We start from the raw sequence: 12,431 nt of genomic DNA, 5'->3' as shown, positions 1-12,431 counted from the left end.
AACTGAAAACTAATTCCACAATATTTACATTGTGGGAGACAGTAATTGTGTGCAATGGCCCTTCCCTTACTGTGTACTCATCTGTGTGAGTACTGCCAACAACACTTGGTGATATTAGCTCCAAGATTATGCTGTCTTTAATTTGCACGTGTAAAATTTGAGGGAATTATTTGAAAAATTGCTACAGCAGTTTTATTAATAGAGTCTCATGGTTTGCAGCAAGCCAGCTTGCATCAAATCAAAAAGCCACACACAAAAAGCATCACACACAAAGTACCATGCTGGGAATGCACACTAAAATGCACAATAACTTTCTTGAAACAAGTGCTCTGAAGTCAGTGAAGTAGACAGGAATAGAAGCACAACAAGTGGGCTTTTTTCCTTGAGATTCCCAAATGCTTTTTAGCCAACTCTGCTTGAAATAATACAAAACCAAAGTGAAATGTATTTAAAATAAGTGACAGCTGCTTACCTGTAGTACCAAGAAAAAGCAGGACTGCAATCCAGTATGTCCAGAAGAGGATAAGCACAAAGAATGTCCAAAATGGCTGGAAGACTAACAGCGGCAGGTGAATGAAGACCTTGCCGGCCACGTGGAACAAGGCAATGGTGAGAGCTACTCTTTTGCGCATAATTAACATAATTAAGAACAAGATAACCTAGAGGGGGAAGTTTTCAAATCACATTTTAGAGTACTGAAACAGAATCAAGCTATTCTTTTGCATAGCAAGGATATTCAAACACACTAAATTAACAGATACTCTATCTAGAAGATCACAAGATCAAAATGTAAAACCTCTATCAGCTTCCTCTAGTGATAAATTATTTTCCAAATTATACTTTTGGGGAATTCCATTCTCATAATTATGTATTTGGAATCATCATCAGCCTCAAGCTGATTAGATAAGACCAGGTTCTATCCTCAGTTATGTTTTACAAAACAGTGAAATTGGCAAGTTTTAGCAGAAAGGTAATTTAAAATTTATATTTGACTATGGTGTGGTGATCTTACAGGATGTATGTATATATGTGTGTAATAACATAGGGACTAAAAATCTAGGAGAGGGAACAGAGAGGAACTTTTGGATTAGGATGTGAAAAAAGAGGAAGAAAACAGGGAGTCTACAGTTCCTGTGAAATTAGTCAAACATTGTCAGTTTTTGGTAGTAAATTCAGTGACTCTGAAATGAACAGCAAGGCCCAAAAAAGATAAATTGGTCCAATAGTCAGTGTTAGTATTTCAGTTCACAACGACTTGAGAACAACTTCTTTCAGAAGTAGGCTAAGGATTTTTAAATACACTGAGATGACTAAGTACCTCTGAACTGAGAACCTAAGAAAAATCTCTTTGGATTGGCAGTCCAATATCATACCTATTCTTGGAAGTCCCTGTGGACATTTCACATGATGAAAGTAGCTGCAGGGTTAGAAAGTCTCTCCTGACTCAAAATCAGATATTAGAGAACTGTTCCTAGAAAATCTCCCCTGACTCATATTTAGGTATTAGAGAACAGTTCCTGAAAGTTAAAAAAATAACATAATGAAAGAAAATCACTTCAACAGAAATTGTGGCAGAAATAAACTGTTCAAAAATGTGTGAAATACAATGCTTTCACCTGAATAAAAAAACAGAGACCAACAGGAAGACAAGAACAAGAAAATGATGCAGTCATTAGCAAACCATACCGTGAAGACTGTAGCTGCAATGGCATAGATCAAGAGAGCCTGAAGATTGTCTTTGGCTATTTGAGTCTCAAGAGCACTGGCAGATAGTCGTTGTTTAGCATAGAGCCACCACAGGACTCCTGTACCACCTACGTTTTAGTGAGAAAACAGAAAGGATAAATGAATGATACATCTTCTGTGTGACACAGTCATGCTACCTAGTCCCAGAGAAATGAAACAGTTCTTTCATTTTAAGTCTAATCTGGTACTGAACACTCAAGAGCAGTGATGCTCAACCCAACAGGAACCTGAGAGGAGGGAGAAGTACTTAGTTGTCATCTGTTGCCCTCTTCTCAGGTGAATCAACTCTTTTCACAGTCTCACCACACTATGACCACTTAAGAGACTTGCAGAACCTTGATTCTGTGTTCTAGGGTAAACTGCATGGAAGAATTACTTCATGGGGAGCCCTAACAATGAACAGCACAGCTCCCACTAGACAGGTAAGAGAGGAACAAAAGGAAGAATAAATAGTTCTATGGTAGGCTATATGTATGGATGTATATGTGTGTATAACAATGCAGGGGGTAAGAATTTAGGAGGGAGAACAGAGACAGACCTTTGGACTAGGATGTGAAATAGCAACAACAAAACAAGGAGTCTACCACTCCTGGGTAATTGAAACAACAAGGATCAGCCTGATGCTGGAAACAGCACCATAATGGTATGTAGCTTAACTTGCTTCAGACAACATCTTGGACATTGGAAAAAACATTAGTGAAAGGCACAGGAGGCAAATACAACGTGAGGTACTATCTTCTCATCCCTGTTATGAAAACCTAGCCTTATGGCCAGAATAACACTCTCCTATTCTAGCTGCCTTTCCAAGATAGAGCTTTTCTTAAACACAGGTCTCCAGCCCCTCAGAGAGATAACCTCTCCTCTCTGAGACATTTCTTTTTTCTTTTGAGTGTCCTTCTCTGTTCTGGTGGTATTTCTGAATCAAATGCATGAGCTTAGTCGGGAGGTTGTACCAGATGAGCCTCTCTGGTCCCTTCCAACCTTACCCATTCTGTGATCACATGTTTTTGGTGAAGGTACTCTGTTCAAGTCTAAAATGAAGAATGCTCTTTCGACATCTCCTAAACAAACAGCCAAGACAGAATAAGCAGTATGTGTCATAGAAGACAGGTTTTTATTCAGGCAGTGTAAAGGATGAAACTTTTTACAACATAGTAACAGCTGCCAATAAAGTAAGTCATTCCACTGTTTCACTGAACATGGTTTCTCAGCTTCTAAAGAGAATAGAAATGAAAAAAAAAAAATCTATATTTTTCCTTTTCCCTGGTCATAGATTGTGAGGCCATTAAGCAGAAAACCAAAGTGATCCTGAAAAAATACAGATGATCTGCTGATTTTTTTCCATCCACTGCAGTCATGGATTGCAAGAATTAAATCACTAGTGCTTCCTAATATGATTATTGTGGGTTTTTTTCTTCCCTACAGTCATCTGCCCAGACATTTTGGCTTATCTACTCAGTAAGAAGCGTAGAAAACTTTAGTTTTACAAATTTAAAAGCTGATCTGATAAAATAAGGCTATTTTCATACAAGCTACATCATTTTGGAAGAGATAATCTTTGGACATTTCCAAGATAGCATGGCCGGTTGCATTTCACACATGATCTAGGTCATGCAGGTCTTCCTGAGCCATATGGAAATATAAGGATTTTCTTAGAATTTCTAGACAAGAACCTTTACTTTCTCTCTTCAATAAGAGGTCTTAAAGAGCTACTCAAAGAACTGAAGGGGCTGATGAACATGTCAGGGTGGTAACATATTCAGCTGCATAAGCAATAGCTGCCCTTTGATTTCTTCATGCACCAGCCATCAGACACAGCCAGGTGTGCTGCCTTGCTGACCTATTTGGAAGGCAGGTTAAGAAGTAGGCAACGTTTAGGGTTGTGCTACAAGTGCTGTGAGGAATCTCCTGCACTGACACCTGTGGGGTCTAGTGAGCTAAGCTGACATGAAGATTGCCTGCCAAGCAGCATATGCAAATATCCAAGGAGCAATGTACTCAGAGAGGTCTGCAATTACTAAGGTGGCATTTCTGATGTGCATTTTGAAAGGGACTCAAAAACAGGCTGAAGGGAAATGCATGATCCAAGATCTGTATGGGATGTAGCTGGGCTGAGGACATGGAGCACAAGGATTAGAACTGGGTGCTCACACTGGGAGACAAGCAAGACTTACCAAGTGATCCCAGAATGACAAGAATTGTTAAAATCCAGACAAGTACTCTTGAAATGTACCTTATTATAACCATCAAAATCATGGACAACACTGCAAGAGAAGACAAATAAAATAAGCAGACTAATTACTTCAAGTAGAAATAGCCTTCCTAATTTTCCCACTGCACTAAGAAAACTGCCTTCCAACAGAATTTTTACAGATTTCTTCTTTGAGTCTTACAAACTCACTGAATAGACAGTTAAGAAAATTAGGCACTTTACAACTTCTGCTTTGATAATGTTGATTAAAACAATGAGAGCACAAATACATTTACACGATACATTAAATACAAGACATAATGTGTGCATACAGACAGAGATGTACTTAGACAATGAACAAACAAACAGCAAGACATGACAGTACTTTGGGTCTGGTAACATGAGCACACCTCCTGAGGACCAGAGCAGAGTCTGCACTCAAATACACATTTCAAACAAGTGCAGTTAATATGATATCTGTGTATTCCAAAATGTCATGCCAGTCATAAGTAAAAAAACTATACAGCTAAGGCTAAGTGAGTGGGGTGTACAAGTGCATACTCATAGTTTAACACATACATGTTTGTGTTCAGCAGTTACATGCAAGCCACTGGAACCTGGCTTTTTGAATCACAGTCTAACCCACTGTTTTAAAATAAATAATTTCTGTTTAACTATGAAATTAGGAAAACTATTTTTTAAATTAACTGTATGTAAATTCTGCACTAACTTCTAACTGAACAGTAGCACTGCAAATCAGCCACTAGCTTTCAGATTCCAGTTTTCTACCATTATTGCCAAATACTGAAGCTATCAAGATGTAAAAATAAACAGCTTTCCAGTTACAGCTAAAAACATACACAGTGGTCTTTCGTGTGTGTGTAGGGGGAGGTTAATGGTATGTAGTATCCTCTTCTTTTTCCTTTCTTTTTCCCTTCCTCCCCCCGTTTTTTTTTTTAACCACAAAAGCAAACTGAAAACAAAGGATCCCTATATCTGATACAGCTTTGCAATGTTTCTTTCTAAATGATATACTGTGCATATGCATAGCTAATATCTTGATCCTCCCACTTCAGGATTTCAGATTTTATACACTGTATGAGTAAAATAGACTCACTAGGAAAGCAATTTATGTGGGTGGGCAACATTCCACTTCTAAACAAGATGACTTTGTTAAGACAGCTCTTCAGTCTAGCACAAAGTGTCACTCTATAAATTAGAGGCATCTCGCAGCTATAGAAACAATTCAGGACCTCTGTACTGTTGGGAATTTCCAGCTCTTTAGACAAGGCTGAGATTTTCAAAGACCTGAAGTTTTTAATTTGGGAGGAAGGGGAAGAAGGAGGTAACATACAGTACAACAAATGGGCATCTAATTTTCCTGTTTTCACTCTGAAAGTTCTCATATCTTTGCGCAAGTACGTTAAATGAAACAAATGAAATCCCCTACATCCAACATTGTGCATTTCTCACCCTGTCCTTTTTATTTGGAAAGGGTTTATTTGGACTGGAGTTGGTAGAAGATGACTACTACAAATGGGAAAAGTGAATACTATAATAAAACTTTGGAAAAAGGGGATGCTCTCTTAACTCTTAAAACTAATGTTGGCTAATTAACAGCCACACATCCACTATCTTGTAATCAGTGGAAGAGAAATAAAAAAAGAGGAATGCATATATATAATACTTCTGAATAAGTTACCCAGCTCTCAAATACAATTTTAAAAAAGCATTCTGAAGAATTTGCTAAGGGATTGTCGCTATTACACATGTTTTTTGCTCATACTGTGGTTAGAGTGTGTTAACAATCTCCTAATGCAGTACACTAAGAAACAGCTAGTAATGAGAAAAACAATTACCTAGTGATAACAAGCAAAGTCCCATTATAATCTCTTTGCTGGTCATAACTCCACTAATCAGCCTGTGTAAGACACTACTGTCACTGACAAAGGTGATCAGGGCCTCTGCAAACTTGGCATAGCAGGAAATGTTCACAGGAGCACAGCGATGGAAGAATGGAATAGGTGCACTGGTGACACAAGAAAAAAAATCAGAAAAAAAAATTACTCCTACTTAATATAAATGCCACATCAACACACAAATGAAAGGTGAATAGATGCAATCATTCTACCCTTACAACATCATAATCAGAAACCATGTGTTGAATGCACAAGTGCTGCTGAAATGAGGATGATCATAATGGAAAGTGATGCAGTTCTTACACATAACCCTGTGAGGCTGGAGTGTACATTCCAATAGGAAATTATTACCCTCCCATCCTTAAATGACAAGGCTCAGAAAGTATATGTTCCTATTTCCACTTAAATGTCTTTCTTTCAAGTGGTGAACGAGCAGCTGAAACAATGCCTTTCACTCATGTTAGAATGGAATACTGGCCCATATTTGCAGCAAAGGAAATTGCAGAATAACAATACACTTCTTGAGAGTATGCATTTTGTGCTAAAGGACATCAGCATTCACAATTGCTGCCAAGCAAAACCAATGTATTTATTCCTAGTCTTTCCCCATACTAAGCTTGTTCTTGTATTGAATTTTACAATCACAGTGTTTCTATTCATTGACTTTGTTAAAATTACGCAAAACATGCCAGGATGTCTCTACTGCTTTGAACGGTTTTGGAAGCACCCTCACAAAAAACTATTGAGACTACGCACTAAACTTTGCACAATGCTCAGAAGAACCTGCTTTCAAGTCCATCAGAGAAAGATACAAGAGAGCAAAAACTTTCCTTTAAAAGTGGCTAATTTTGTTTTCTAAATGTCTCCCATTTAGTAGCTGTCTGTCTTGCTCATAAAATATGTCAGATCTCAAAGTGATCATTTGATCAATTCCCTGTTACATTTCAGACATTAATTACATGTTCCTTCCTGTAATTGGATCCACTGAAAAAATGTCTTTTGTATTGTTTCACCCTGCCCAATCTTCCTTATGTGAAAGATTTCAGTGGACTGTAGCAGCAATGAACATAATTTTCTGCAGTTTCCCCATTTCAGCAATGACCTAGAAATCAACAATTTTCTGTCCTCAATAACTATTTTTTAAGGCCATGTCTTTCCAAAATTCTAACCATCATTTTAAACACATAGTGAATAAACCAGCTGCCTTAGGCACGTCTTTCCTATCCATTGTTTTTTTGGGGAAAAAGGATGACATGCTGAAAACCATTAATGTGTAATTATACTGTAAAGAAATTGGGAGAAATTATGATCACCTGCCATATCTAGGTAATTAGTAGATCCTAGGTTTTCATTTGAAGTCACTGATGATTGCAAATTTTATGGCTCTAGGCTTACTGTGCTGAGTAGGTAAATGCATTTGGAGATGCTCATATTGATGGTCTACTTTCAGATAATAATGAATACAGCAGTTAAGCACAGCAAAGTAACTGTGCATTAGTCACAGTTGTTAAAAAACAAATTAAACCCATAGTGATGGCTGCCCTACTTAAAAGGCAGTCCATGCATCCTCTTAGCCTCTTACAACATAGCCTATTTTGAAACACTGCTGCTCATTATATGCAGTATTACTGAAAAAGACTGAAATTTGAGAGGTTTATTTAATTATTAAGTACTACAACTTCGCAGAAAGCCTAGAGCATTTATAAGTTGTCACTACCAGTAACAAAGCCCAAATTTTGAGGCAGGAGTAAGCAAAAGAATGTCATTCCTTCCATCCAAATACAAAAATATCCACTTTGAAAAGCGAACTAATGGGATTAAAGCCCTCTTCCAAAATACATCCCAACAGAGGGAAAACATGCTTTTTGCATCAGAGTTTATATTACTCATCTAATATCCCTTAACCTAAAGCAATTTCACTATCTATTTTAAGTTACCTATTTTCATGTACAGTAATTAATCGCTAAGTTTGTTTTAATTAATTTAAAAAAATAGGTTAGTGATTCCAACAAGCTTTCTTGAGTAAATGGGACTCCTGAGACTCCACTTTTGAGATCTGCTTCTGCTTCAGTGGTACTGACTGAATGAGTATGTGAGGTAAAGTGTCTTAATAAAAAACACAATAATAGATCTATTCGCCATGACCTGTGCTATTTTATATGACCTCTTGATTATATCTTGGCATATTATCTACTGAAAAGGAATTACAAATTTCTAAGAATAGCAACATGATGCTTAATCATAAACAAGAACGAATAAAGTTCAAGCCAGCAGATGGTCTCAGAAGCTGTACTTTTAAAGCAATATTCAAATAAAGTTAGAAGATCCATCTGATTACTCAAGTATTAGATTTCAAAGAGTTTTTCCTTTCACTACTACCCATGGGCAAATACAGTAATCTGTGTGAGGGGAGGCGGAGTCTGATTGGAATGCCACACCTAGCTGCTCTTTATAACCTCTACAGGGCAGTCCCTCAGCACAGCTGGTTTAAATGCCACAGGGACTGGACAGGTTTTCCTCCAAATCCTCTGAACAGTCAAGTCATGTCTACTGAGGCTGGGTGTGGAAGACACACATATCGCTGACTGCACCGCTAGACTGTACTGCTCTGTCAAAGTTGGACGTAATACCTTGAAGATGGATGGTAAGAGTCCATTAACAGCATCAACTGAAGGCTGTGAAGAAGCCTGGTCATCAAAGAGAAAAAATCAAGGGACAGTCTTCACACCATATGTTATCTCCATCCCATGGAATTAACGGGAATCAGAGGGTTCATAACCCTTGACAGATTGCGCTGGTTTCAACTGGGGTAAAGATAATTTTCCTCACAGTGGCTGGTATGGGGCTGAGTTCTGGATTTGCGCTGAACACAGTGTTGATAATACAGAGATGCTTTTGTTATTGCTGAGCAGGGCTTGCACAGAGCCAGGGCCTTTTCTGCTTTTTGCACTGCTGTGATGGTGGGGAAGTTGGGGGTGCATGGGAGGTTGGGAAGAGACACAGGACAGGTGACCCCAACAGACTAAAGGGATATTCCAGACCACATGGCATCATACTTGGGATATAAAATGGGGGGAAGAAGAGGAAGGAGGGTACATTTGGAGTGATAGTGTTTGTCTTCCCAAATAACTGTTGCATGTGATGAGGCCCAGCTCTCCTGGAGATGGCTGAACACCTGCCTACCCATGCGAAGTGATGAATTAATTCCTTGTTTTGCTTTGCTTGTGTGTGCAGTTTTTCCTTCCCCTGTTAAACTATCTTTATATCAACCCACAAGCTTTCTACCTTTTACCCTTCCAATTGTCTCCCCAGTCCTGCTAGTGGGGAAGTGAGTGAGTGGCTGTGTGGGGCTGAGTTGCTGGATGGGTTTAAATGATGACACAGATCAAATCTGACTGTTAGGTAAGTTCTTCCTGAATGCCTCGGTCTACAAGAAGTTGGGTTTTCATTTGGTTGTCTCAAGAGGATTCCATTCCACCTTCAAATTACATTTACTCAAATAATTTAACTATAAAAACCCAAAAACCAGTGCCTAAGGCTTTTTTTGCCTTAGGGTATTAAGTTCAAACTTTCAATCTCAAAAATACTCAAACATATTGTACATTTTAGTAATACCGTATCAAAAAGGGGAAATACTCCCGCTACACAATAGCTTTTTTAAAATAAGTCTTGAGGTAGTTTTTATGAGGAATTTACATAGCATCATTAGAGCTCTAACACATTGTTCTATTCTTCTGCTTTCTAACTAAGCTATATTCATTGAGACTGAATGACGTGGGAGCACACAATGAGAAGTCAATATAATTCTGGCAAAAATTAAGACTAACAAGCCTTTTCAGTACGCAAACTGGCAGTGAAGTTTTCATTTGTTTTTGTATTACTGCTGTAACAGCTGACTAGCTGCATGGAATATTAATCTATATAGGGAAAAGTAAAAAAAAGTTAATATTCCAGCTGCCGCTAATTGTCACTCTAATACAAAAAAAAAAATATTCAGTGGAGAGGTTACCATGTAAACAAGAAAGACTTAAAATCAGAGTTTGTAGAACTGACACAAATATCACATTTACTAAAAACATGACAGAAAACTATGCATAAAAAAAGACTCTGCAGTTATCACCCACTACTGAGTGTATTTGAGAAGATAAATTTTGAGGAAACACAACATGGCTCTTCTTGAGTTAGTGCAATTACTGACAGAAGGCTGTGCACAACAGCTAACAGATCACTTCTTTTCTCAGCAATGCTCATCTCCAAAGGTCCAGTCAGTATAGCTAGAAGAATTTATGAAGCTATGAACTTTGCAATCCTACTGCACAAACAGCAGTCCAATATAATACTTAAAGCAATAAACCTAAAAATGATCTGTTAATAAAATACAGCCCTCTTTTTTGTACTTTACTATCCTTATATTAGTTGTTTGGGACGGAAAGAGTAAAAAATGAAGCCATTCGCATCTATCTGACTGACTGAGGTAAGGTATAAGAAGCAAATGCTGCAGAGAGCTGTGCATCCCTACATAATTTTTCCTCCCAAAGATTAAAAGTGTTCCACTATTGTCTCAGATCTGCATTGCTGACTGGCAGCTGGCTACAGATAGGGTGAAAGGCAGTAAAACAGCTGATACTTGAAACAGTGTCAGTCACATAAAATAGAAGAGAATTTGAAGATATCAGCTCAACAGTCTCAGTAACCTATACATAGAAAATTTGGGGTTTTCTTTGAGAGTTATTTTCACTACCTTTTAAAAAAGAGTATTTTATAAATATATACAATAATGTACTGAAACATCTACCTGGTAAGAGTGAACATGTGCTGGTATTTTCTAAAGAACTGTCATGAACAAAACAAATCTCTGCTCCCTCCACCCCAAATCAGACAACTTATTAATATTACCTCTCTGGAACAGGATATTTAGGACATAACTTGGCAGCCCTTGGGTCTGTAGTATATTCTGCTGGCTGTAGTTCATAGCTACACAGAGTGGATCCTGTTGAAAAGGAAAAAAAAATTGGTGTGGAAAACAAATAAAAATCAAACATTCATATTCCTTGCAAACATCATTAAAACTGATACAGCTGCTAATTCTGCACCTCCTCATGTTATTACCAAGAAGCTTTGCTACAGTTCCTCCTGTAAGGTAGTGGTGAATCCAACACAGTCGTCAGTAGAGTGCAACGACACTCTCCATCTAGCTTTGGGTTTTCCAGAGTTTGGGTATTTGAGTGGAAAAGACTAATTCACAATACAGTATAAAAGAGAAGGACACAAAATACTATGAAGTCCCTCTCCCTGGCTATTCCACCATGTTTTTCTTGATCATTTTTAAGGCATGAACATTGCGTAACACAACATGCACGATAGAAAGAAAATATTCTTGGGTGTGCAGCGGTTTTTTACGTGTGCATATTCAAAATACAACTGGTCTACAGATTTCAGTGAGAGAAACAATGAACCTGAACTGATAAAGTTAGAAAGTTGGCTGAAAAATAACAGAAGCTCTGCATTACGTATCCAAAGCTTCTAAAAAGCTGAACTCTCTCCATTAAACAAATTGGTACAGCACAATAAAGATCAGGTTGCCTATAACAAAATTCAAACATAAATTAAGTTTTCCTTTGTACCTGACACTTGCCTAATGGAAGTGCCTTACCTAGGAGAGGTTTCTTTCAATTTATCTATAATGAAGACACTGAACATCTGACCCAATGCTTCTAGGAAATCAGCAACTTCCAAATCAGACTGGAGGCCTGGTATGTCAGAAATTGCAGAGGTAAGGAAGCCTCCAATGATACAAGCTGCCTATCCAAAAATTAATTTCCTTCCAAGCTTGTTTCCTAATAGATTGCTTACTTCCAAATGCAAGGGCTTTTAATACATAACTTTCAGTGTCCTTTTTCCCTATGCAATACACTAAGCATTTATCTTAGTAAGGACTTATCTTAATCTTGATCATCCATATAAACAATTCTTTCCATTATTAAAGTCTCCTCTTCAGGAATACTTTGTAGAAGAGAGTTCTGCAAACTGGATCTGGATAATACATATACACTATTACCCAGAATAAACCAAGACTTTTGACAAACAGCTTTATCTTGGCGTGCATTACACAAAACAGAACTATTATTTGTAGAATTTGTAGAGCATTATTTGCAGGAATTTTATTTATCATTGCTTTATTTCTACCTCTATGAAGAGACCTCTTCTATTTACAGACAGAAAGAGCAGAGAGCCTACTTAGCTGCCTCAGCTGCTCTCTATCTAATGCAGTCTCTGGAACACTATTTAAGTACAACTTCTACAAAGAGGTTTTTTGGAAGCCAGTTCTAACCACCAAATGCACTATTGAAGAAAATTAGATTTCCTACAAAGAAAAGTTACCAGGTGAAACATCTGAAATGCATTTTCAATTACACTGTTAATATGAATCATTATGCCTCTGCTTGCCTATGTGGAAAACATGGCATAAGACAAACAGACATCAGACAAAACAACATTCCTTAGATCTTAGTTGTAAATGTAGTATCTAAAATATTTTGTCCTTCTTGGACAAAAGGCTCTATACTGCTGCAAAA

General features: G+C 37.6%; 1 protein-coding gene across 5 annotated transcripts in view; it reads right to left on the bottom strand.

Annotated features, from left to right (window-relative positions):
• The window catches only part of SLC44A1 (solute carrier family 44 member 1), an 88,306-nt gene that overhangs the window by 38,218 nt on the left and 37,657 nt on the right, over positions 1-12,431 (bottom strand). For all 5 annotated transcript variants that reach the window (XR_004237367.1, XM_032095361.1, XM_032095359.1 and 2 more), the window contains exons 5-9: positions 10,753-10,846; positions 5,797-5,966; positions 3,921-4,010; positions 1,687-1,814; positions 473-659 (exon numbers count right to left, since the gene is read on the bottom strand). Coding sequence is in view for 4 of the 5 variants with exons in the window: in XM_032095361.1 (XP_031951252.1) it covers positions 473-659; positions 1,687-1,814; positions 3,921-4,010; positions 5,797-5,966; positions 10,753-10,846 (669 nt within the window). In the remaining variant the exon portion in view is untranslated. The remainder of the gene's footprint in view (positions 1-472; positions 660-1,686; positions 1,815-3,920; positions 4,011-5,796; positions 5,967-10,752; positions 10,847-12,431) is intronic.

This window comes from Corvus moneduloides, chromosome Z, assembly GCF_009650955.1.
Source record: "Corvus moneduloides isolate bCorMon1 chromosome Z, bCorMon1.pri, whole genome shotgun sequence".
NCBI lineage: Eukaryota > Metazoa > Chordata > Aves > Passeriformes > Corvidae > Corvus > Corvus moneduloides.
This window is presented reverse-complemented; position numbering and strand designations above follow the sequence as displayed.